Below are 27,348 nucleotides of genomic sequence, written 5' to 3'. Positions count from 1 at the left end.
CCAGCTTAAAAATAACTTGATAAAAACCAAACCACCACCACCTCTGTCTGCTTCTGAGCCCTGGTTTGGCTTCCACTCCCACCCACAGAGAAGCCATGCAAACAGCTGCACTGGCAGATGTGAGGGGATGGGTTCACAGTGGCACAGAGCAATGATAAGGGGAATGGAGGGGTGGCAGCACTGTAAATCAGTATTTACTGCTGAAGGAGAAGTACTCACCAATGCGAATCTACTCCCTTAATATTCTCTGTCTTCAAGTGACAGTAAGGTTCTTTCTGACAGCCAAAGTGACATAAAGGCGCTCTGGTCCATGATTTATTCTGACACCAAGCTCCCACCAAAGTCAAAGGGAGTCACCAAAGCCTCCCTGTGGACCAGGGCTCACTGTGAAGGAGAATGAGAGTTGCGGTTTCAAAGGCAATGTACGGAGTGGAGCTCCCTCCCACCTGGACGATGAGTAGAGGGGCAGGAAGGGTAAGCTGTTCAGCACCTGAATAAAACTGCATCAACCCAACTGACTGTGTTATTTAAACAGGCTTTCTATGAATTTTTAAAAAACACTTTCCAACACATCCCCTATTACAGAGAAAAAGAACATTTGTAACACTGTCAGGATTAACTCTGGTCTCTCAGGTTATGTCACCAAAGTCATTTTTACCCTCCCTATATCTCTAGCCACCTGTATGAATGCTGCCAGGGGTGATGTTCTCACCAGACATGGTTTAAAAGCTACAGGCAGATCTGAAACTGTATTTTGGGGTTTGAAAAAGGCATTCTACCTTTTTGCACCTTTAATCTTCGAAAAACACTTGCAAATGAAAAGCTCTGCATGGACCACTAAAAGCTGATAGCAGGAATACCCAGACTAATTACCCTCATCAAGAGGAGTTCACATTCTATTCCCTGCTCAGTCCTTGGCCTCTGCTTGTGGGCAGCAAGTGTGTCTGCTTCTTTCAATACAGTCAGTAACAAAGCGAAAAGTAATTAGACATGAAGCAGGGAAGTAGGATCCAAACCCCTGCACGCTAGATAGGTCTGAAAGACCTAGGATGTCCCTTCTTTCCTTGCTCCTGACAAGGTAGATGACTACGAGCAAGTCACTTAGGCTGCTTTTGTGGCCTTCCCTTACCCTCCCTCCCTCATTTAGATAATCAGCTTTTTAGGAAGAGGTTTTTATTTATGTAGCATCCAGTACCTTACAACCTCCAACATCATTTGGTTACAACAGATGAACACTGCTCTTTTCATTATTATGAGACAAACACTAGGAAAGAAATATTTCAGCCCAATTTTATCAGTATGTTTATCAACAGTTGTTATGTCCTTATCTCTACATACACAAGCCCAGAAAAAGGTGGGGGTTTTTAAAATAATTGAAAATGCTAATAACCTCTTAAACAAAAATGTCTGGTTTAGTTCAAATTTCCAATCTAAACACCCGATCTTTCAACAAACCTCTATTCACTTAAAGACAAAAATTTAAGTGAAAAAACATCAACCACCTCATATTAATGTTAAGCAAAAACCTGTATTTCCGCTGGGTAGCCTTAGGGGCTCCTCCCCTGTCAAATGCAGAATAAGGATTGCTCCAATTACTGCAGCACTAATTAGAAGCCTTTTGGGAGAAGGTCCAAGTTACTGTTGCCCAACAGAGACATTTTGGCAACGTTACTTTCTTTGTCAACTATTGCTCCAGCCTGATCCCACAGGAGGCAGAAAAAAAAGATTGCTGTACCTTTCTATGGGATGAGGAGTATCACACACCTGTCAATGCCTGCAGACTGCATAAGCAGAGGGAGGACTGGCTATGACAAGAAGATACACTGGAGAGCGTAGATGATGCTTTTCTCTATTTACACTTAATTACTCTAGCTCGGACACCAAATTTAGACAGATTTTTTATAAAGAATACTTGTTGCTCCTTCCCTTCTTTTACCCCAAAATACTTCTAGTCTTGATACACTTTCAATTATTTCCACTCATTCTGGCAGGTCAAAACAGACCATCTAAAATTTTCACTGTTTCTCAATGTTTAAGTTATTAGCACAGCTCCAAAATGAGCTTCAAGGACTTCCTGAGCTTAAACTAAAATATTTATTTTAAAATAAGAAAATACTTTTTTCTTGGTGAGGAAAGAAAAAAATAGAAGTTTCCAAACCTCATCTGTGAAACAAATCTAGACTGTTTCAAGTCTGCTTCCTACCATGACCAGTGAACTCAACACTGACAGTATACACAAAGTTTCAAGCTTAATTTTCAGTACAAAGGTGACATGACTTAAGGACTGGGAAAGCGTAGAGGGGCTTTGCACCTCTACAAGGGCCATTTAATTCAGATTGTTGTTCACAGCTGTAAAAATAAGTCTGCTGTTATAGCAAAGCTGTTTGAAGGTCCAATGTTTGCTGGTGACCCAGGTCCTGGTTTTGATGAAAAAGCATTTGTACCACAAAATCTACCATCAGCATTAGTATTCTGTTCTTTCTCCAACTTGACGTCACAAACTGCAATCCAGGAAGCATCCTCCAGTGAAAGCAGAGAGGTTTCTGCTCTCATTTCTTCTACACATGCTGTAACAGAACTTAAGCCATATCACAAACTCTCAGCATCCCAGCTTTCCCTTGCAAAGATCGGGTCATGTGTTCCTTTTCACTCTTCAGGATTCATAATAATTTACAAGGTTTAATTCATATTTTCTGAATGTTTTCAGAAAGATAAAAATAATAATGCATATTATAAGACAGTCTGTGATAATTGCCTTCACTTTACTATTGTTTCTGTTATTTCCTACAGTGAATACAGGAAGGTAATACAGATTTTATAATTCAGGGAAGGGACACAGACCTCTGACAGTTGTACCTTCGAAGAACATTAAGTTTACAGCAAAAACACTATGCCCTATGGAGGAATGCTGTAAATAAATGACTTCGCGTTGTGATTTTAGGAGCAGACTTCAAATACAGCCTTGCACTACAGGGAGCATGGAGACTCTAACCTATGCCATGTCCTTTCACAAAATTCCCAGCGGCCATGACAAAATGACTGCATAAATAATCCAGCATCTTGGCCCTTCTGTTGTGCCAGGAATAACGTAGGGAAGATAAAGCCAAAAGGACAAAGGTTGTTTTAGTTAACGATTTTTTGAAAACAGAGGAAGGAAGAAATTCATCTCTACTTTACAGGCTTAAAGCTTGTCAAAAGTGTTTCCAGTAACTGGACAAAGGACAGGAGTACAGATAGACACTACTAGAGGCAAGAAAAACGGAAAAATAACCCAGACAACAGCTTTTATTAGGTTCTGTGCATTACAAGATTAATCTTTGTGGCAAAGTTGCAACAAAGTAACCCTTACAAATTCTCTTCTGGAAACTTAAGGACAATGACGGCGATGCTTCAACCTAGGTGAAGATGTCCACATCAAATAGGGTTCATCAGTGGAATGATATTTTCAAAGATTCTCCAGTGTCTTATCCTCCTCCTCTTCTGGATACTAAGATGTGCATTTGCTTTTGGGGGTAGGGAGGATGTTTACTAATGCACCACCCTTCACAGATTCTTGCCCTGACTCAGGAAGATGTCTAAGGTGTCACTCCACTGCAGTCTACAGATGCACCTGTTTATACGGTTTTTGGCCCTTTAATTGGGAAACTATTCACTCTCAGAAACACTACCATACCTTGATGGGATTTAATAATTAACATCCAAAGCAAACTCCTCAGATAAAGCCCTCATTTATCTCTGCTGCACCAGAGACAGCTCCCATCCCATCAAGGCAGGATTTCAGTTAGATGTTCCCAACTTGGCAGTGTAAAAGTGATGGTTGGGCAATGTCCTCTGAGGCACAAAGAATCCACAAAAACTGAGGGCAAGAATAAAAGAAAAGGGACAAGAAAGAAACCAGGATCCAGAATCCATTTCTTTCCATACCCTAATCACACTTCCCAGAAGAGACTACAGATCAGCTGACAGAAGCACTGACTGCCCCAAAGGTGACAATCACAGAAAGTGAGGGAGGCTGGGTGGTCAGCATAAGCGGCAAATTTTCATGACACCAGTGGAAAGAATCAACCGATGTAGATCCTATGGAAGTCATTGGCACCAAAGGCAGCATTGCACTTGGGGCACTTACGCTGCCGGGTGTCATAGCGTGTTTTCACACACTCAAAACAGAAGACATGAAAGCACTTTGTGAGCACAGCATCCTTTTTGCGCATGTTACAGCATGGGCAGGTCAGGCGGGCCTGCAAGACAGAAACATTATAGTGAGGGCCCACTGCATTGTGCTAGGTATGTTAAAAGATGACTGAAGATGAAGGTCCTTCCATTCCTCATAAGGAGAAGGTGGTTTCTTCAATGCAAGATAAGGCTACAATGCCAGAGTACGTACAGGAGATGTCTAATACTGAAAACATGATTGAAGTAGAATTAAAGAGGGCAGCTGGTAAAGACAGCTACTCACCTTGTAATCCTTGATTTCTTCCATCAATATCTCATCACAGTTGGGAACCATGTCAGGCTTCTTAGTGGTCTCCAGCTTCCTGCGTAACCTAGAGATATCTTCCTGCATAAAAACAATTTACCAAATAAATGAGCAGTGTATTCTCCATCACAGCTTCTTCAGGGACCAAAGAGAACTAGCACCTGGCCCACTGTGCACCTAGCTAAATCACTTCACCCATACTTTCATCCCCGATAGTCCAACAGACTTACGACAGATTACATTATCATCTGGTGCCACATGTATTGTCAGTTACCAGTGGATAAAACCCGAAAGAGCCAAGACCCAATGAAGCTGAAATCAAACTGAGACTGGACCCCCAAAAAAGCACTGTAGCTGAAACCCACTCCAAGCTCAATGTACAAGGAGACAGACACCAAAGCAGACAGATACTGAAGGACTGTGCATGAGGTATATACCTCAGCCCTTTTGAAGTTGAACATCTCTTTCTCTCTAGTTACTCTGTTTTCCACAATCTCATCCTGGAAGTCATGTAACTTCTTCTGAGCCAGCTCTAGCTGGGCTTTCAGATCATCCGCAAGCTGAGCTGCATCCATGGCCTGAAAAAGAGAACCAGTATAGAAGTACCAAACATGGAAAAAGAGCTCTAGTGATTTCTAGTCCCTCTGCCTGGCAATCCAAGACTGCTCACACAATACTCCTCAGGCTGCTGGAGATCTATTTTTTCAATCTAATTTTGGTACTTCCAAATGGCATAACTGGAATTACTCCCTACACATTACTTCAGCAGCAAAATATCTTATTATTAACAAGTTCTAATCATTTAGCTTCAAAATTCCTCTTCAGTACAGCCAACCCCTGTCATACTGCAATGCATGTCACTTAGAAAAACACTAATGACCACACAACTCTCTTCTTGTTCAAGTATTTTCAGCCTTCCACCTTCTACATCTTCTCTACTAAATTGTTTAGAGGCAGTTCTATAGCTGAACTAGATGGAACTGCAAGATAAGTCTTTATTTGCTCTCTTCACCAGTTCTCCTATCATTTTCTAACTGTCCCTGCACCAATGACTCTATTAGCCAAGTTCCCTCAATACCACAGATTGTGACATTAAGCACAAGTGATTGTGCTGAATTCCCCCCGATCTCCTTTTCACAGTGGTATTTCTGCTTTCCTTTCTGTCTGTTTTAGTGTCATTCCTGCATTTCTACTAAAGATTTAACAACAAAGGCAGCATCAACCATGAGACTTAAGTCTTGTTTTACTCATAACAGACCTACTTTATTGATTTTAGTCATTTGTTAAAGGTCTTAACATTCATTAGTCATATTTTCCTTTCACTTACACCACCTTTCCTTTAAAAGCTTTGACCCCAGTTAACTTCATCTGGCTGCTGCCTCTCCTTTCACAACAGGTTTCCTTTTAAAGGCAGCTTACTTCAGCTTCCTAATCAGACTGTCAAAGAAACACCTATGATCTGCTCCTCCTTACCAAAGGAAACATCAGTCTGCAATACTTTAATCAGAACTCTCTTCAGGACTCCTCAGCCTTCTGGTATACTAGTCCAAAACCAAGGAATATCAGGTTCTGTAACACCAATGAGAACTAGGAGCCTTCTATGCTTCCCACAAAACAACAACTCCATCTTACAATCCAAGAGGAAAACAAGCAATCACTTGCCTTGCGTTTGTTCATCTCCAGGGCCTGTGTTCGGAGACCTAGTTCTTTCTCTCCTGTTCCAATACTGCTTTGCAGTAAGTGTTCCTTCTCCTCCAGCTTACGTACAACCTGCAACTGGGCATCCACCTTGGAGAGAGGAGATACAGAAGGCCTGAAATGCATGTTCTCCAGGTCTTCACACTTGTCATTAAAGCTACATGCTGAAACTATCCCTGCCTCACCATCACCAAGGAGTATCTCTTCAACTTGTCTTTTTCTCCCTGAACAGACACAACAGCAGTCTAAGAGCTGTAGCCAACACTTTAAAACTTAGCAGTCAAATACCAGCAACAAAGATGTCTTATTTTTTGGAAGGTGGCTTAGAGAATTGCTGCAAGGCAGTGAACAGTTCCACCTTGGTTCCAAGGATGGCAGAATATATATGCAGAAGTACCATTATGACAGGGAAAAGACTTCCCACTTTCCTTCCCCCTCCTGCTCTCCACAGCAATGGACCTGTAGGACATTTCATACTCACGCAGCAGTCTCTGTTTCTTGCTAAGACAAGTCCCTTTGAAGTCTGATGCAGCATACCCAGGTTGATCAGGGGAACATTCCCTCCTATACTGATTTTGGCAGCAATACAGTTAATTCTCTTCATAGCAGCTCACATGGCATTATATTTTGGATTTGGGACCAAAACAGTATCAATAACACACTACTGTTTTAGCTACTGCTGAACAGTACTAATGCAGCATCAAGACCACCCGTGTCTCATGCTGCCCGCCAGAAAGTAGGCTGAGGGTGCACAAGAAACTAGGATGGGACACAGCTGGGACAGCTGACCCCAACTGACCGAAGGGATATTCCAGACCATATGACGCTGTGCTCAGCAATAAAAGCTAGTGCAAAGGAGGAAGCAGGGGGATGTTCTGAGTTACAGTGTTTGTCTTCCCAAGTAACAATTACACGTGATGGAGCCCTGCTTTCCTGGAGATGGCTGAACACCTGCCTGCCATGGGAAGCAGTGAATGAATTCCTTGTTTCACTTTACTTGTCCACACAGCTTTCCTTTAACAACTGAACTGTCTTTATTTCTCGCTTTTGCCCTTCTGATTCTCTCCCCCATCCCACTGTGCAGGAGCAAGCAAGCAGCTGCATGGAGCTTAGCTGCCTACCAGAGCTAACCCACAGCACCTCCACCTTCCCCCGTTATTTCTGCTCTCCTCTCTCCTTCTCCCAGATTACCTGTGTCTTCAGTGTCAAAACTTGGTCTGCCAGCTCCTCCTTCTCTTCTTTCAGCAGCTTGTGGATCTGGTTGGACTTAATGCGTTCTGACATCAGCTTGAAGTTGGCATCATCCTTCTCCCGCAGCTGCTGCATCAGGCGGATATTCTGCTCCTGCATGTCTTCAAAGGCTTGGCCTGTGACATCCATTTCTGACAGCAGGGCCTCCTCCTCCTGCAAAAGAATCACAGGCTCTGGCAAAACTGTCTCCTGTGTGCCCTACAATGACCCTGAACATTAGAGGCACCAAACCTAGCACCGCTGAAGGAAGATGTCTCAGTATCAGAAAACAATATCTTCCCTGCAACCAGAAAAGAAAGCTCCCTAGAAGTCTGCACCACAGCAGAGATGCCCTGCATTAGGTGTAGAAAAGAGACTGTCATCTCCACAAGCATTCAAAGACTGTGGCTTGTCTGCTGGCAAAATCAGCTGTGACACAGTCATTGCCAGAGCTGGGCAGAAACCAACTGCCAACCTCAGGCAGCTAGCTGAATAGCTGTCATATACACTAGGCCAAGAATTCTGCATGTGGACAACTCAACAGCTTCCACCTAACAGGCTGCCAAGCCCCTTAAACTCACTTAGGCCACTTCAACATTAAAGGAGTAAGTGACAAGATAGAACAGTTCTGTACTATAAGGAAAAGAATCTGAATTCTAAAAAACTACATGTCAAATCACTAGCTTGCCTCTCCCCTACTAAGGTGATCCTGCTCTCTTATCATTAGATTAAGCCCTTTTATGTGGAAGAAGATACGTCACAGTACCATGCACATGTATTAATTATACGAACAGTGCAGATAATACTTTTAAAAAAGAAATTGTAACCTCCTGCCCTAAAGGCTGATCCTGCCATCTCTCCTCTGTGCTCTTCACCTAGGCCACAAACAACTAAACATTCCCCACCACCCCCGCCATGAGCTTTGTGACACCCTGGTGGTGTGGGGTTTTTTTGATCGTCATCATTTTTTTCGCTGGTTAGGTTTTTTCCCCTTCAATAAACAGGGACAAACCTCACATCTCTGGCACATACAGAGACAGAAATTCCTTCTCTCGGGTAATCTTCCTGGCTGTAACCTAAAGGCAGTTCCTTCCCAGATACTCCAGCCAAGTCAGAACTTGTCAGAAACTTCTCACCTGCTTAGCCATGGCTAGTTTCTTCTGTAAATACTCAATTTGTTCCTCCACTGCTCGGATCTTGCGGAGGGCATCCTCATCAGCCATCTTTTTACTCTCCTTTTTCTCCTTGTCTTCCAATTCTTTCACCCTCTGCCTCAGTTCTTCCAGCTACAGCAAGGACAAAACAGAAGTGACACTAAACACAAGAATGTGGCCTGAACCTTGTTAAGAGCCTGTTTTCCCTACAATTCTCTGAAACGTTGGAGAAACTGCCTTCAAAGCATGGGAAAAGAAAACCCATCTCATCTTGACAGAACAGTGTATTACTGGCAGATGAACCATTAAGATGGGCTGTAAGCCCCAGATCTTGAGTTCAAAACCTTTGAAAATGCCATGGCATCTTTTATCAGAGTAGGAACATTAGTCTCTTGCAGTTGTGTATGTAAGACTATGTGGACAGAGAGCATCTGCTCCTTTAAGGGTGTCTGGTCAAGGACCTTTTTCAATACAAAAAGGGATAAGAAAAGGAGGAAGCCATACACAAAACCTACAGAGGCACAAACCTGACAGACAAATGGTAAGGAAGACAGTGATAAGAACCAAACCTGGTCAGTCACACTAATTGGCAAGAGCATGTGAGAATGTTTATTCCAGCAAGGTTATCTAACTATGGACCCTGTCAATTGGGAAACTAAGGGGGTGGGGAGCAGGAAAGGAAAAAAACAGAAACAAAATATACAGAGAAACAGACCTGACAAAACAAACAGGGAGACAGAGACGAGAAACAAACCTCCACATTCACAATAGCTGATAAGCTACCAAGAAACTACAGGCACCACTTCCAGGAAAATCAACCTGGACTTTGCAACTGATAAAACCATAAAGCAGGGGTGGATCCTGGACTGGGAGGGCTGTGGGAATCGACAGAGCTGTACAAACCCAGGGGGAACATGCAGGGATGAACAAATTGGGGTTAGACAGAGAAGGATATACAAGGAGCCAGTCACATGTAAAATGTGGGCAGTCAGTACACATTTGTCTGGCTCAGCCCTGTGCATGATCACCACAGCCTGTCCTATCTTCTTGTATCTTCTTATTAAATATTTTCTTAACTATCTCTGTGTAATCTAACTCTCTACCCCATGTGTATGTGTGCTGCATAGAGTAAGTGCTAGCTACAGGTGAGACGTGTATGTGAAGAAGGTAACAGGGCCTGGGCTCACAGGGGTACCAGACAGACAGAGAAGCCGTGCTGATACTTGAGGGATCTGCAAATGTGTGTATGCTTGTGAACCTAGAGACTGGTATGTGTGTGCCTGCACTAGCAACGTTCTATCTCTACCAGCTGAAGAGGAAGAAGGGGACTTGTCTGTCTATGCTTACGTTTTATGACTCCTGTATGTACATGCTGTTGAAGGCAGCACCTTGTCTGTGGCAGTCTAACTGGCGTGTCAGTGTCCTCTGTGTGTGTATGTCTCTGGGACATGAGCTCAGCTTCGCTACTGGTTGAATCTGAGAAAGTGGCAGCCATGGCCTTCAGCCTCAGCAAAGGGATCATCCCTTCCCAGCGGAGGATACCCGAAAATATCCCTGTTCATTTCCAGAACATTCCAATCTCTCTTCTAAGTGACAAAGATGAGAAGAGGAACAATCTCCAATTTTGAAGACAAAACCATCACAGTTCAGGTGCAGAGTATCCGAAGAGAACTTGCTAAAGATAAAAAGAGAAGAGAAATTATATTTACCTCAGCTTTTGCCTTCTTCTCAGCTGCCATCAGCTGCACTTTGTCTCTCTGCTCTTTGGGGGCGGAGCGGTACATATCTAGCAACAGTTTCATCTCCTTCTGGCTCTCCTGGGCCTTCCTGGAGACAGAGAGATAGACAACTGTGAGGAGACAGCAGGAAAGCTATGCTGTTACATATCCAGCATGAGAGTCAGAGCAATACTCTCTCCATCTCCCACATGGCATGCATATGGAGTCGTCCTTGGCTCATCTTACTCTGGTAATGTAAAATAGCCAAGGAGTAAAGGCTGGAGGCTGAAAGAAACATGTTCAGGCACATATGGGTTGAAAAACCAAGAGAAGTGGGGTGGGGAGGAAACATCTACTTTAACGGTAAGCAACAAACTATCCATCTCTGCTTTAGTACTGGATCCAAGACAGGGAAGACTACTGTGCCCTTTATTAATAACCTGCTGCTGTAAAGCTTTACGCAATTGCTATGACAGCAACAAATAAAGACTGTTTGACCCACACTGTGAAGTATCTGGTTTGGTAATTCATGCTTTAGGCTACCGCAGGAGAAATGTTACTACATTGTCCAAATCACAATCAGAATAGAGAGTGCCAGAAACCTCTCACTTCAGTGAAGCTAATCTCACAAGAGCAAGCAACAAGTCATCTCACACAAACACCACAGTTTGGGTACTACTCAAGCAGGAAAGGGAGGGACAACAACTCTTACTTGAGCTCAGCCTTCAGCTGCTTGATCACTTCAGCCTCCTTCTTTCTTCCATCTTCATGCTTCCCTTTCTCCTTCTCTTTGGACTCTCTCTCTTTCTCAGATTCCTTCTGCTTTTGCTTTTCCCGCTCTCGTTCCTTTTCCTTTTCCTTCTCTTTCTCTCTCTCTCTCTCTTTTTCCTTTTCCTTCTCTCGTTCCCTCTCCCTCTCACGTCTCTCTCGTTCCCGTTCCTCTTCATCCCGCCTGGCCTTCATTTCATTAACATCTTCAGAAGCAGGCTTGGGGGCAGTCACTTGGGCAGAAGGATCATCAGGTTCCTGCTTGATCTCTGGAGGTTCCTCCTTTGTGTCTTCAGTGCTGGACTGGGACTGTAAGAGGGCACTACCACTGCGCGAGCGGATCTGTTGTGGAATAGCAAGAAAGAAGACACAGTAGAAAACAAACCATTCAGTTCTTAGCCAGAAATCTACCTTAACCCCCTTCCCTGGTCTTCCCAGATCCGTGCTTGCGTGCCCCCTCCATAATTGCTACTACTTTTCATAGAGCACTATACAGCTACAAAGGAAGACCATTCATTTGGCAAGTGGAAGCAACAGAGTGTAGAACTCTATCAAAAATTACATGCCATCCTGCACACCGTAACAGAAAAGCTGATATTGCAGGCAAGGGTGACACCATTCCCACTTCTCCTAAGCACTTTCTGCTCTTTTCTGGCATTTCCTGCTCTGATACCTTGCTCAAGTCAGATTGGGCCTCTCTCAGTTTGCGCTTGTATCTTAACACCTCTCCCTTCAGCTGGTGGTTGTGATTTTGAAGGCTGCTGATGAGATGACGCATCTCCCGATTAATTGGGCCTACAAAAACAGAAACACAACTGTAACAAATGACACTTTCGCCAACCTTCTGCAAGGACTTTCATGGAGATGGAGAACCAGCTAAGTGACAATGACAAAGAACCAAAATAAGACTATTATCATTCTGCTGAACAACAGAGCAACGCAACACGTTTGCAGAAAAATGTCACGCCAGTTTTACATGCAACCGTAAGTCCTTGCAAATTCCCAGTTCCAAATTCCCCTTAACCCTACTTTTTCCCCACATTCGTAAGGGAAATGTGTCATGCTACAAAAAATCTCTATGATTTAAATGCTACTTTAGAAATAACTTCTTAATTTCCTCTGATGAAATTTGAAAATTACTGGTGGCCTATCCAGTTTGTCATTCCAGACTCGTAAATTAACCTGCCCCAAATTAATTTTTAATAATGCAAAATACTCTGTCACGAACCAAATTATTAGCAAAATATATGTATAGTGCAACTTCTAAAAGGAATTCAGATAACATGGAACTGGCCTCCCATAAAACAAGTGAAGAGCTTTGGTTTTTTGAGATAAAGACCTGCCAGAACAAGTATTTAACAATAACAAAGAATCAAACCAGGTGTTTTAATGCAATGCAATCTCTAATGGGGATTGGGGAGGTGGGGGTGGGGAGAGAGGGCATTTGTTTCTTTTTAAGCACAACGGAAAAACTCCCTACCTGCTTGTTCATTGGCAGCAAGTGTCTGTTCAAACTCTATCCTCAACATCTCATATTCTTTGCGGACTTGTGCCAGGGTGTCCTCTAGCTGAATCACTTCTGTGCGTAGTTTCTTGTGAAGGCTGACCTCATCCCTCTGAGGAGTAAGAAAGGGACAGAAGTTGGTGCTGTGACCCTGGAGTATCTCTCACCTAATCAACATGAGGTACCAGAACAGATGAATTATTGCCAGGAAGATACATTTCCTGCAGATTCCCAGAGCCACCCAGACCCAGCAGTGATGGTCAATGGGATGACAACGTTCCCTAGTCTGATGGAGCAGAGGTGCTACCTCGATCAGTTCCACCTGGCGCTGGTGTGTGGTGCGGGTGCCATGAAGCAGAGTGCGGGCCTCATCAAGATGTGCCTTCAGCTGGAGACTCTCATTATACAAAACAGAAAACTGGGACTGCATGCAGCGATATTCTGGGGTCTCCTTCACAGCCTCTTCCACTGCTCGTCGCAGCTCAACCTAGTCAGGACACCAGAAAATGCCACAGAAAGAAAAATTATCTCCTTGTTTTTGACATCTGTTTTGCAAGGTGAACAGTGAATCAAGCTGCCACAAGCAAAGACAAAAGTAGAACTTTGATAGCATTGCTGTGAAGTAGATGCAAGGGATATGCTTCAGTATCCATTAAAAAAGTCTATACATTCTCTGTATGCACCAGGCTGTTTCTCTTGCATAGTCACGTGACAAGAGTTTTTGATTCTCAGCTTCTGCAATAGTTTCTCTCAAAGATACAAGCTTGGAAAATATGATATACCTTTTCAATGGATTTACTGTAAAACTGTAATCACCTAAATAAAGATGGACATATAGAAAAGTATAACAGAAAACTAGAGAAAATACATGAGCAAGTAGGCATCATGTTAGCTTTCTACCAGTAAGAGACAGAATGACTGAAAGGAAGAGAATTGAGAGAAAGCAGAAATACAGAATCTGAACTTTCCTTACAAAAAAAGTTAGCAAATGACTGTGACTACCAGCAGTGAAATAGACACATATGTACACACATACAGCTTAACATTAATTAAGAGAAAAGGAAACTTGTAAGCGAAACAGTGTTTCTCTCAAAACAAACTCATGTGGATAAACAGAACTTAGAGGTGCCTCAAGACAGTTTCTGGAATCTCATCTCTGAAACTTAAGTTATCAGCTCAGACATTTCTCGTAACAGGCTAACTTATCTATTGATCACTAAGTATATGATATAGAGAATAATCTAAATTTTATGTGCATTAGATTCATAGCTTTCTGTGTTACCACCATTAAGATGTAAGAAACTCATACACTGTTTCCTATCTATCCATTTTACCACACTGGGAAAGATTTAAGTTCATCGAGTCTTTCAAGAGCCTAGCTCTCCTACACAAGTTCCCTGACTTGTTTCAGTTCTTTGGTTCCACTTGCACAGGGAAGGTGGAAGAGGGGTCAAAACTTGTAAAGATGTGAAATTAGTTTTAACTAGACATCATTAAAATGTACCAAGTAGATCAGAATGGAAAAAAGGAAATAAGAAAGCACTACAACTTCCAGTGATGACCACATGATGTCACCAATGCACTGAACTGCAAGTTTAAGTCCCACAAACTTGCTGAATTGTACCTTGTACAAAATATAATCCAGCTAAAGAGCAAATACAGAATAGAATAATATTAATGAGGTTTTCCAGAGACACAGTACAGCAAGGCAGAGGGGAACCAACACCTCCATCCTCATCCTCAAACAGGTACAGATGTCTCACCTTGAGTTTTTCATTCTGTGTTGTTACTTCCTCAAGATCCTGGCGTAGTTCCTCCAACTCACTGAGGCGATTCCCAGCAAGCTCTTTGTTCTCTTCCAGCTCTGCATTCATCTCCTCAAACTATTGGGAAGAAACTGCTCATAAATCCTATTGTTAAAGTTATCTACTGAGGGTACTAATTAAGCAACTGTTTATACAGTAATAGAAATTACAAATTTAATAGTCAGGTAACATCACCAAGTGAGACAAAGTCTACTTCCATCAGGTCTGTTTTGTAAGTGGGAAACTTGTGCACAGACAAAATGGCTTGCCCAGAGTCACCCAGATTTCTGGCAAAGCAGGTGTCTGAATTCTGTTCCAATCTGTTGCTCTACACACAAGCTCTCCTTGACTTTATTCTTCCCCTTACCCACAACCAAGCTCCTGACATTACCTTGCGAGCATTTATGGTGATTGTGCCCCCATAGAGGCTGCTCCCAGCTCCATACACTTTGTAGCCTTTGGAATTTACCTGCAAAAAAGGCAACAGATTTCATCAATACCCAACTAAATGCCAAGACTGCTGATACAGCATATTCAAGACCAAAGATGGCACACTATAGATTCTCACTTCTCACAGCAAAGTACCATAAGATGATGTCACACATCTCAAAACTACACCCATTTCTCTGGTTTCCTAGCAAAGAGGATGGTGCTTACTCGTTCCAGAACATCTGCTAAGTGCCGGTTGAGTCTCTGCTCTCTCTTACGTATCTTGTCAATATCCCACTGAAGGTCATCAATCATAGTCTCCAAAACAGACACACGAGATTCTGCTGTCTCCACTCTCTCCTGCAGCTTGGAGAACTGCAAGCAAAACAGTGTTTCAGCCAGCATATTGAATAGAATCAACATTTTCCAAGACTTCTCAGTATTAATTTTTCTCTTATTCATCATACCCTGGATTTATGTGCTTTCTGCCCATCTTTTACTGTGGTGACAGACTACTCCCTGAACTGCCCTGAATTTTACACTGGCTGAATCCCAACACAGTAATGATAAGACAAAATAGAAAATGGAAAAAGAGCAACAAACTGGTAATAACTGGCAGAGTACAGAGGCAGTGACCTCAGCTTATTCGAAGGCTTTTTTTTTTTTTGAAATCTTTTCGATCCGTATGTTCATCAGATCACTGAAGTGCTTGATGGTCTAACACTGAGCAAGGCCAGTGTTAACACAGTTTTTAAAGTTTTTTAAACCTCTGAAGCAAATACCGCCAAACATGAATCCCTTAATGACTGGGATCATCTTGCAATTAATGTTTTTACACTTTCATACATGACCCAGAGAAACCAAGGAATTTGAAATTACAGGGATGTCATGTAAAGTGTCTCAGATGTTTACACAACCACGTTAGCATCACCTTACCACTTCCTCTGGTTTTGTTTTCTTTTAAAATTACAACCATTCAACTCACTGGTTTGGTTACACTTTTTCATTCAGTGATGTAACAAGCAAATCAACCCAAATCACAGAAGAACTACGTACAGTTCTCAACAACAACCTGTTCCATAGCCTTTGTTCAGAAGGGAACTTTCAAACCTTGTTGCTCCTGTCCCCCTCCAAGGCAATAGCCTGCTCTCCAAACTATGGTAACCACAAATTATTCTAGGAAAGACCTCTGAGAGACTGGAAGAGTTAATGTCTCAAACATTGTGGTGGGGCAAGTTCTGCTTAAAGACAAACCCTGCACAGCAAGGAACCAAGGTGAAAAGCCCATCAGCTCAGACATCAGCAACAGGAGGGGGAGGGCCTGCTGGAGGGTGCACAGCTCCCTGTTCTGATAAGCTGTTCTGATACAAAGATCAAACAATGGCAGTGTCTGCAGGGAAGGAGAAGTTACTCCACAAACGACCCCCAAGCCCAAAGGCTCACAAACTGCTCATTAACCTGAGGAGTTTGGGTGCCTGCCTGAAGGAGGGGCAAGGATGACAAAGGGAAACAAAGTGAAGTTCCAGGTGCGCAAGCCCACCAGAACTGGACCCCTTGGCTGACTGAACCAATGCTGGACCCAGGACCGGTGAAATCTTTCTCTCTTCCTTTTTCTCTCTCTGTCTTCCCTCTTCCCTTTTCCACAATCCCTACACCTCATCCATTTCAAGACATAAATCACTGACCAAGTCTGAGACTAAGAGCAGATCCAGCCGCCCCTGGGCCCTTCTCTGAGGAGGAGTCTAGAAAGCAAGGGGGTCTGCTCTGAACCTAACAGGAGGGATCACCTTCTTCCCTGAATTGATGTATATGTTTACCCTGGGTTACACGGTTTACAGAAGTAGTCTTATGCCAATTCCTGTTGTGAGAAGCCCTGCCACCTACTATCATGCCTCCCCAGTTCAGTCTGCTTCTGTCATAAATAAAAGCTTTAACTAATCATTTGGTGGTGTTTCACCTTAATTTAGCCTGAGGGAATTTAAAATTAAACACGACTGCCTGGTCTGTCCAGTCTGGGTTGTGACATTTTTTGGCGTAGTCGGCAGGATTCTCTCGGTGTTGCTAAAGCGATCACTGGGACCAGGTCCTTACTGTGGCTCCTCTCTGAGAGGAGCCATACACAAGGGGAAATAGTCCTCAGAGGACTTAATAATCTGATTTTGTTGTGGTCTCCTAGGGAGGTCTGAGTGTAGAGACAGTCCTCAGGGGACTCGATCTGATTTTGTTGTGGTCTTCCAGGGAGGTCCGAGTGTAGAGACAGTCCTCAGCGAACTCGATCGGATTTCTTTGAGGTCTCCCTGGGAGATCCCACTGTAGAGATAGTCCTCAGAGGACTACCGAAAGCATCTGATCCCTGTACTTGTGTGTTCTTTATGGTCTCCCTGGGAGGTCAGACTGTAGACCGTACCCCTCTCCTAAAGGGATTATAGGGCTACAATGTTCAACCCTCTCCCCTTGGTATGACTTGGGCCCGTAACAACTGACATGATCCGCAAGCTGTAGCAGACAAAATTCTCGTTTTGGCTAAAGAACGAAGGTTGAAGCAAGGAAAAGGGAAGGCGTTGGTTTGTGCAGTTTTAGGAGCCCCTTTGATGGCAGCAAAACAGAACAAATGCGTGGCCCGACAAGCAGAAGAGAAGATGATTAAATCCCTTCAAGACTTGGCGAAATCTTTGCAGGAGCAATTGGAAAATGAGATAAGGAACCTCTCCAACCAACTCACCACTGAGCGAGTGACTAACCAGAGACTACATACTGCTTTGACTGAGGCTCTGGAGCGGGAAAGAGTATTAAGAGAGCAATTAGATGAAACCCGCTCCCAGATGTACATACAGGTGCTCAGATATCAGCACTCCGAACAGATGCTGCCAACCGTAATCGCATAGTTGTTGTGGAGGAGATTTTGAATATCACCGAACAGGGAACTTTCTTGGTGGGATGGGTAGCCGCATACCAAGGGGGAAATCACCCAGCACACATCTGGAATAATCAGATAGACTCTCTAACTCACTTAGCTACAATGGCAGCAGAAGCTGAAGAAGACGCTTGTTAGAGTGGTTACATGTGAAGTGTGGTCATTCAGCGGTTAAAGATCTTTTCAAAGAGCTGGTGGCAGAGGTTGGCCTGTTACTCAGGAATTGTGTAATACGATCATTTCTGCTTGTACTCAGTGCCGACCCAGCTAGAAAGACATCCCTTACAAGAATCCCCTCTCCACCTACGAGATGGGAGAGGACTCTGGAAGACTTGGCAAATTGACTATACATAACCCTTCAAGAAGTCAGACAGGAAGCAATATGTTCTTGTTGCGGTGGAAGTGGTGTCAGGACTTACCCAAGCAGCAGCAGTTGCAACAGCAACTGGAGACAATGCAGTGAAAGGATTAAAGCTATGGTTCAGTTATCTGCCTAAACCCCAAAGCAGATTTCTTTCTCTCTCCTTTTTATACCTCCTGAGACATGATTCGGTGCTTCTCCTGAAGAACATCAGCTAGCTCCTGCAGCCGTCCATTTTCATGGGAGAGGTAGGTGTTAAGCTCCAGGACTGCTTCTTCCATCAATGAAATATCTGAAAGATGCATAAAGAAAAGGAAATTAACACAAATCAAGGAAGATTGTTTTTAATTCTTAAACAGCAGAAAGAGAAAAAAGAAAACAGAAAAGGAAATTTCTGGTTTTAACTTCTGCCTACTGTATCTGTCCACCAGGTGGCTCCCAAGGGTCTGATCTCCAGCCACACAGAGCTTTGACTTGCATTCACTAAGCAAAAGGCTCTGCAGTTTAACATACTACACATTTCTGTCAGTTACCATCCCCTAATGTCAGAGATCATTCAAATTGTGTCAGTATCAGCAAGACAGAACACGCCCTTGTAACCCAGTGACACCCTAATGCAGATCAAATTCATGCGTAAACCGGCTAAAACAGGTGGCTTGAGCTAACACACCAGATGACAATTAGAGCAACTGAGTACAGGCTCACATTGCACTAATGCCAATGCTACTACAGAGTTTAAGACTGCCAGCTAAGGACAGTAATGCTTCACCACGCTAATGCTAGACTTGCCAGAGCTCCTTGATCAAAGCATACAGAACACTCTCAACAGAAGGCAAACCAAGGATGAGTTGATATTTCACCTGAATTTTCATCAAAGATTAAACTTCTAACCTTAAGCTAATGAAGTTTTTCAGAGAGTCATCTGAGTGTAAATTGAATCTGCTACATTAATTTTCAGGAGCTAGTCATTCGGCTTTCTTCTGCAGAACTCTGCTTTGTGTTCAAAAGTGACAGCTACACTAGGCATACCAAGATGTAAGAAGGCTACCATTTTGCTCAAAACTCAGGGAAAACTGAGGTCCTGGTTATTCCCACTTCTTTTACTAAACTGCAAGTGAGAAGGACTCCAACATCAGTTTGCAATACTGATTTCACTTCTTCGCTTGTAAGCATGAAGCCTTTTACACAGTGGCTGAGGACAGCTGGGTGACAAGGTTCAGCTGTAATCTGTAACTTCTCAGGTGCGTGAACACACTACTGGCAGAAACAAGCCTTTCCTTAGCCCAACACACTAAGCAGCGTTCTCAGCATTCAAATTTAGAGGCAGTTGTAATACACTTCTAGCGTATAGTACTAGTCTTTATTAGAGGTTTTGATTATTGAGAGTTTGGAAAGCTAAGCCAATTTATTTTGGAAAATAAATGAGCATGAGAAGGACTAGGCCTTAACGCTTACAATGCAGAATCATGTCTAAGCTGGGGGTAGATGAGGATTCTTTAGTATCAGCCAGGGATCAGCCACCTTGGTCATACCTCCACTATTCAGCTTGTGGGACAGCACATCCACTTTCTCCTGCAGCTTGTCGTACATTGTCACAATCTGGGCAACAGCACGGCGGGAGGACTCTACACGCTCCTGCAGCTGAGATTCTATCTCTTCACTAGTGCTGCTGGCTAGAGTGGCTAGGAAGGAGAACGCCGGCTCCAGTCCTTCACCTGGGAACAGAAAGAGGTGCAAAAAAGTAAATGTCCTTTTGCAAGGAACATATCACTAGTCTTCATAATCTGTTACCCTTTAGAAAGGGATATCAACATTGTCCACAACTGAAATCCATCTTTTCCACTGGCCCCAACCAGGTGCCTCACCTCGTTCCCTCTCATCTTTGCGCTCCTGATTACTGTCCGAGTCTGGTTCAGGTTCTGGCACCACCAGTGCTTTTCTTTCAGACAAAAGGTCTCCAAGACCTTGGTCTAGGTCGAAGCGTTTAAGGATGATGCGGATATTTTCATCAAACTGAGTGATGGGACGGGAGAGACAAGACAAAGAATGGATATGAATAAAAGGAGTGTAGTGGAAGAGACAAGAGAACAGTACATATAAAATAAAAAAGCATGTTACTAACCTGATTCCAGTATCGATTGATAATCAGCAGAGAGGCATCATCGGTGGCCTGCCGACGCTCCAGCTTCTCAATGTGCTCCCGTAGCTCATCTTCAATGGCTTGCCGCTGGTCCAGCATCTCTGCTAGTTTCCGGTTCTTGGTCTGTAAGGTCCGGATGTCCATCTCCTCCTGTGCAGAGGTACAAGTCAGGGCACATTGCACACAAGCCAGATCACTGCGCTTATACATAAATCAGAGAGATACTTTTGTTTCCAGATGAAAAAAAGCAAGAGGTTGAGTGGGGGTGTGCAAGGAAGACATACCGTTGAAGAAACGCCACCGAGCTTAATGGTCTCCACTGTGGTCCCTGAATCTTCAACCCCTGCCTTCTTCTCTGGAGGTGCAGAAGGGCCAGGCTCTCCAGCTGCCCGTTTATTACCAATTCCAGACATGGTGGCTGAAGCATATAGACTTCTCCTTTCTCTAAGTTCTTCCTGAACATTAAAGAACACTATTAAAAAAACCCAGCAAACACAATCAACTCAATTTAGGTTTTTTAACATACTGATCCATCATGATAACAAGATGCTCCATATAGTACAGACCATGTAACTCAAAAGGTTTTGAAAAATACTGGTCAAACATTATGTCTTAAAAGACACCACTAGGATTAGCACTGCGAATAGCAAGTTGATGAGAAAACAATCCACTGCTCTGTAACGTTAAAATGGAAGCACTGTACCTGATCACACTCTGGAAAAAAATCTTCATGTGGGTTCAGTCTCTGCTTTTTTGACCTCTCTCTGTATTAACAAAAATGATCTGGGTTAGACTTTAACAAGCAACTGAGAGTGTGTATATCTGGCACCAGTTCACAGCATGCCAACTGAATTGTTCTTATTATATCAACATTCAAAATCAGTTAAAGCCAAGGGCAGCAACATCTTGAAGATGAGCCCTGTAAGAGCTTATATAGAGATCTTACAAATCCTATGGAACTGAACAGCGATTCAGAGCCAAGGTTTGTAAAGACCCATTTGAAGAGTATTCCTGTGTATCAGGAGAGGCACAGACATTTTTTAAGAGTATTTATCCCCAAGTTAGTGCAATCTGAAAAGCTCTGGACTACTAGTTACAGAATCACAGAATAGTTGAGGCTGGAAGGGATCTCTAAAGATCACCTGCTCAGCGCTCCTGAATAAAGCAGGGTCAGCCAGCACAGGTTGCCAAGGGCCTCGTATATTCAGCTTTTGAGTATCTCCAGAGATAGAAACTCGGCAATGTCACTGAGCAACCCATCCCAGTACTTCATGACCCTCAGCATTAAAACAGTTTTTTCTTACGTTTGAACAGTATTTCTTGCATTCCCTAAAATATTATTTAGCAAAATAACAAATACCTCCTTAAAGCGTTTCCAAAACAAATATAACAGCTAGTGATGGAAAACAAAACCAATTAGATCTTCAGTAGATGTAAGCCACATTCTTCTCCCATATTCACTGATGCTGTGCCAACTTAATCCACAGATCTCTAACTCCAAACTAAATGAAACCCAGAAGTAAATGAAATGCAGACCATACGAGTAAGATTTCTATTTTTCAGTTTAAATCTATAATGGCATTTACAGTTAAACTAAGGGTTACAAACTGAACTTGCCAGTTCTTATGTATTTGCTTTACTTGAGCAAGTCTACTGAAAGTAATAAGGCTAATGTATTTTTGGGATTAAGCTGGTACACTGCTTTGCCAAATCTTATCATTTAACAAGCATTTTTGCTGGGCATTGCCCTTCACCATATGCAACATAATATAAAGATTATTTCTAAATGAGTTACTGAAAGAACACATACAGTGTTCCTGTAACCTGTCTTTTAACATAAGTATTAAATACATCTGAAAATTAAAAAATAAACAAAGACAACTTCCACTTAACCGTTTTCCTCCTTTGAGCAACAGAATTCAGTGGGCATTGATTTTAGCTAGAATGACTAGGCCATTGGAGGGGGTGAGGGGAACAGCTGTCATTTAAAAACATCTGCTACGAGTCCAGCGAGCCACCAGTGACTACTGCTTTTCACATTTTTTGTCCACGAAAAGAGTATTTCTTCCATTGCGTCCTGACACCATCCGTCACAGCTCTAGCTCCCCCTCTCCCCACTACTCACTTCCTCACATACTGTATGCCAGGGCCTAACCCACTAAGTTTTCATGATCACAGACCTTCTCTTTCCTTTAGGAACTCAACCTTACCCTCAGTCCCAGGCTAGTCACATTCTTGTCTCCCCAGACAGATCACATAAATTCACCAAAGACTGACTGTCCTCCCCTATCGTGGACTCAGCTTCGCCTTAATCCCCCTCTTATGATTAAAATCCTCTTACACAGAGACCAAAATACACCTCCACCTGACACTCCCCACACCTACTACTGGCCAAAAGTCATCCACTCTGACCACCCTCAATCACCTGCAGAGATCAAACTTCCCCAGGCCCAATACTTAGCCACTCATCTACAACCTATGCCCACCAACCGCGTTTGAGCCCTTTAACATGCTCGTGGCACCTCTAGTCAAGAGACCTGCCAAAACTCACCGTTCAGCTTCCTGCATAAACCAGCCACTCTCTACGCTTTCATTTCCTGTTCATACAATCCACAGCCCCTTGGAGCTCCCCAAAAACCTGTCGTGGCCACCCATTCAAATCCCAGAGATGTCCCACAGAGATACCACCCCACACAGGGTACCGAAAGCTCCACATCGCCCACCAGAGACTCCTCTCCACACAGAGCAAGAAGATCACTCCAAATCGCCAGAGTCCCCAAGCACATACAGGGAGCCACGCCACTGAGGCCCACAAACACTCAGGGACGTGCCCCAACACCTTTTCCTGCCTTCCACGCCCGGTGGGGACCCCCACTGATCCCACGCACAGCAGGGAGCCTCCCACCCCACCAACCACCGCCCGCGCCCGCAGATGGACACCGTTACTGCGCACCTCCGGGCCCTCCGGCACCGCTCCCCGGGCACCTCCGGGCAGCCCCACACCGGCCGCTGCTCCCCATGACAGCGCCACACCTACTCTCCCTTAGGCCCATCCCTTCCTCCAAGGGTGTACACTGCCTCGCCCCCCCAATCCCTCCCCCTTCCCCCGCACCCCCACCTCCCGGCCAGCACCCTCCCCAAACACCCGGCCCGGCGGCCCCACAGACCTCCATAAAGGCCCCAAAACCGGCCGCCGCCGCCTTCCTTCGCCCTACCGGAAGCCGCTGCCGTCAGCGGTCCAATCCCGTGCGTGGCTGAGCAGACGTCACGCAGCGCCGGCGCGATGGGCGGTCGCCCCTTCTGGCGGCCATTTCGCCCTCACCCGTCATGGACGCTCCTGGCCCCGCCGCTTGCCCTCGCTCGACATGGCCGCCGTTGCCATGGTGCCGCGGAGGCGCCTGACGCCAGCGCCCTTACCCGCACGAGAGATGGCTGCCGCCGCCCGGGCAGCCAGCCGCGGGAGGCGATGCGCCCCCCTCGCCACACGCTCCTCCGGGCCCCGGGAGGACGCCGGGGGCTGGGCCTCCCCCCCGGGCGAGGGGTCGGGTAATGGCTGCCGCGGCAGTCCTGTCGCAGTCCCGGCGGGGGTGTCCCCCACCGACACCCGCCTGCCCGTCTTCCCGCGCGGTGCTCCGGCGGTATATATAAAGTGCATGTAAAGTTTTGCCGTGCAGATAACGTTTACATGTGCAAAATACATGAAAATACATATACCGCGCAGGCCTAGCTCCAAGACTGAAGTAGTATTGTAGATATCGCAGCTTTGAAGTAAAATTTTAATATTTTAGGCTTGACATCTTCACCTCTGCCCATCTTTGTAGAAAAACATGGAAACACCTATGAACATCATCAGACTGACAGGGTTCCTGCTTTATTTATCAGTTTAAAATAGATTTGTATCTCTTAAGCCGCTGCAAGCATTTTGTGCAGGTGGTGGAGTTCTCCCCCCTCAGCTTCACAGCAGCTGTCTCCGCTGGGAAAAGCCAAAAAAGGTACAGTCCCCGCGTTGCAAATCACAATGTAAGGGGCTGCTATGCCCAAGAGCACTAGACTAGCCTAGTAATACACTACAAGACTTCAGGGTGAATGAACACCTGAGTTCCTGAAGGAAAAACAAAGCTTCCCCTATAAATTTTTTTAACCCTGCAGCTGCCAGAATGAGTTTGGTAAGGCAGTGAGCTGCTGCAGCTTCATGAGCAAGTGTGAGAGCAGCTGGGTTGGGGAAGTTGACCAGCCTGGTTGATGTCTGTATCTACACAGTACTGTGGCATAAAATAAACTGTGTAACAGAACTGGAAGGGTGAGTACCTTGGAGGATTTTTTAAAAAGCTGCACTCAAACCTCTCCTAGTTAAAAAAATATAAAATTGCTAATGCATTTTCCACCCACAGCATTCCCTTGCAGCTGGAGACACCTTAGCTGAGTAAGAAATGGTTGGTAAGTCATCGATTTTCAGTGCAGCCAGTCCTTGACCAAAATGTTTGAAACCAAAAGGAGCTTTTTTGTTGAATCGAATGCACTCCAAATCAGATCTTCAAGTCAGCATAGCCTTCAGTCCTTGTGTTTTCCCTGTCTTTGCTCTATACTTGGTTTTTCTCACCTCTACATATTTTTTCTGAGGTGTTGATCCCCTGCAGACTAGCTGACTAGCTTTACATTGTCATGGCAAAACTGTAACTGAAATGGGGACAGTCACAACTTTAATTTCGTCTCTGTGTCTTTTATCTCCACGCACCTTGCCATTTCCTCCACAGGGAAAGAAAAAACCACTGCTTCCAAAGCATCCTCCTACTCTTGTACATTCTCATCCAGATCTGTCTTAATTACTATGCTTTAGATAAGCATGCAAACTGATCTTTGAGATGCTGTTTTATACACTGCATACTGCATAGTGTTTGGGCCTGCCCTAAACGGGGTTTAAAAGGGAAAGTGTTTGCAGCAAGCTAGATTGTAGTCCTGAAAAAGAAATGCTTCAGGACACCGGTGTAACTTTCCATACAGCCAGCAAACTCAAGACACAAGGATCGCCCTCCTCCTCCCCTCCATTACCACTTCTGACGGTCATTTCCTCTGAGCACTGAGGCACTGGCTTCCTTCCAGTAGAAGGAATGTGCCGTTTCCCTTAGTGGTGTTTATAGAGTAACTGCCACATCCTTGTGAATTGTTACGCACAGACAATACAGCAGATGTGGGAAAAAATACAAGCATAAATATGAGTGCTAAGGAGAGAGAGGGAGTATTAACACTTGTATGAATACTTGAGACACTTTTTGTGAAGACACTGGGAGAGCCAAGCAGTCTAACGTCAGTGAAGAGGAACTGCAGAGGACATCCTGCAGCAATTTGCAATTATTTAGTCTACTAGGAATGTGATAGATAAGGTTGCTTTTTCTTGAAACTGGCAGGTTCAACCACAGTCCTTCACTTGCAATTGCTCTAAGAGAGAGTTAAGCACATACTTAATTCAGAACTACAGCTAGTTAAGAATTTGAATGACTGAAGCAGAGAGTTTCTTGGCAACGATGTGCACTTGTTTTAGCAAGAGCAGAGGGGAGACGGATATGAAGAAAAACACCAAAGACACAGAGATGAACTGAATAAATAAAGTTGTGTAAGGAACAGCCTACAGAGGAGACAATTTTGAGCTCGTACTGTTAGTGTGCTAAGGCTGGAACAGCAGAAGGACACTCAGATTGACTGATTCTCCTTGTGTAAACAAGACTTGCATGGCCTTGTGACCAGGGTTGTACTGACCATCACCCATTACCAGTTAATCTCTATTCCAAATCAAAAGGACCTACAAAACCTCAAACATTGGTCCTCCCTCAAGTTGTAGTAGTAGCAGCATATAGCAGAGTTAGTTACGAAAGCCCAACATGTTGGCTTGAAATGCATCCTCTTCAGTAAGGCAGGATATTGAGACACAGTGTTGGCAACTGTTCACACATTATAGGCATATGTGTCTGGACAGGCAGCATGTAGATATGTAGTTAAATTTGGAAGTTTGGCACACCCAGGCTGGTATCTAAAATAATATTTCATCCAGCAGAACAGTGCTGCTTCCAAGAGGAAAGGCCATATGGGAGATGGTGTGATAGTTGATCTCACTAAAACCTGTTAGTGAAACTTGCTCTGAGATCATGGCTAACAGAAGGCTCTGCTCTGGAGGGCAGAGAGAAATCCTCTCTTTTGCCAGAAAGGTTATGTGCCCTGGAGTCTGCTGAGGAAATAGCAGAGCACAGATTTATCCCAAAGATGGGAACAGAAGAGCTTTGGCCAGTCACTTCCTGGTGCTGTCAGTGGCAGGTGGAGAAGGGGACTGCAAGTTGCGTACAGAAGGTAAGAGGTCAGACAAATGGACCTCAGGACTTGGACCTCACGAAAAGCAGCTAGCCTAACTTCACGAGCTAGAAAAATGCCATCTTCAGGCCACCACTGTTCCACAACACTCACAGCGGATCAACTGCCCTAAAAGAGCTAACCAGACCCCACATTAAATGGAGCAAAGCTCTTGCCATAAATAATTCAGTGGGAAAAGTATCTTTTTGTATCAGCACCCAAGTCAGCCTTCCATTTGCTAGGTTGTAAACTGGAACCACAGCAGTTACTTCATGATAACCCAGGGCTAGTTACCATAGAAGAGCAGGTATGAAGCACAACCCTTAGTGTGTCCTGTGGTAGTTTACACATATGCTCAGAGCCTGCTAGATCAGATTATGTAGTTGACAGGAAAGGGAGGGAAAGTCTCAAAATGGGGGAAAAACAAAACAAAACAAAACAAAACAAAACAAAGAAAATGCACATTAGTGGAACATACTTCCAAATAGAAGTGCCAGATCCTGTCACGTGTGTGTGCGGGTGTTTGGCTTCAAAGCAAATGGAGCTCTTTTCTTGGAAAAACAACTACAATAAATAAATAAATAGGATGAAGGGCTTAGACTGAACTTCTTAACCCCCTTAATTTCCTCATATACTGGATACAGACTCCAAGATGATTCTATCTTACTCTGTTATTTTGATCATTGGTGCTTTGAACCAAAAAGAGAAACACTACTGTCTTAAAGGACATCTCTTTCTTATTGGCTGATTTGTGTAAGAGGCATTTTCATGTTACCAAATTGTGATAAGCAATAAGAAAATTAATTTTTAA

At 44.0% G+C, this 27,348-nt stretch overlaps 1 protein-coding gene across 2 annotated transcripts; it reads right to left on the bottom strand.

Moving 5' to 3' along the window:
- Nucleotides 1-3,257: 3,257 nt before the first annotated feature.
- RNF20 (ring finger protein 20) lies at nucleotides 3,258-23,448 on the bottom strand. 2 transcript variants are annotated; one of them, XM_075019681.1, is made up of 21 exons: nucleotides 23,366-23,448; nucleotides 20,902-20,962; nucleotides 20,483-20,653; nucleotides 20,181-20,348; nucleotides 19,924-20,071; nucleotides 19,591-19,773; nucleotides 18,232-18,350; nucleotides 15,012-15,158; nucleotides 14,746-14,823; nucleotides 14,313-14,432; nucleotides 12,857-13,036; nucleotides 12,526-12,661; nucleotides 11,719-11,840; nucleotides 10,990-11,387; nucleotides 10,269-10,386; nucleotides 8,542-8,691; nucleotides 7,367-7,579; nucleotides 6,140-6,265; nucleotides 4,915-5,055; nucleotides 4,457-4,558; nucleotides 3,258-4,238 (listed from the first exon to the last, which is right to left on the bottom strand). In XM_075019681.1, exons 3-21 carry the CDS (start codon nucleotides 20,609-20,611, stop codon nucleotides 4,062-4,064), a joined length of 2,955 nt encoding a protein of 984 aa, XP_074875782.1. In that variant the 5' UTR covers nucleotides 20,612-20,653; nucleotides 20,902-20,962; nucleotides 23,366-23,448; the 3' UTR covers nucleotides 3,258-4,061. The 2 variants fall into 2 exon arrangements, with proteins under 2 accessions (XP_074875782.1, XP_074875783.1); XM_075019682.1 differs by lacking the exon at nucleotides 23,366-23,448 and adding an exon at nucleotides 23,152-23,247.
- Between the last annotated feature and the right edge of the window lie 3,900 nt (nucleotides 23,449-27,348).

The sequence above is a fragment of the Buteo buteo genome, chromosome Z (genome assembly GCF_964188355.1).
Source record: "Buteo buteo chromosome Z, bButBut1.hap1.1, whole genome shotgun sequence".
NCBI lineage: Eukaryota > Metazoa > Chordata > Aves > Accipitriformes > Accipitridae > Buteo > Buteo buteo.
This window is presented reverse-complemented; position numbering and strand designations above follow the sequence as displayed.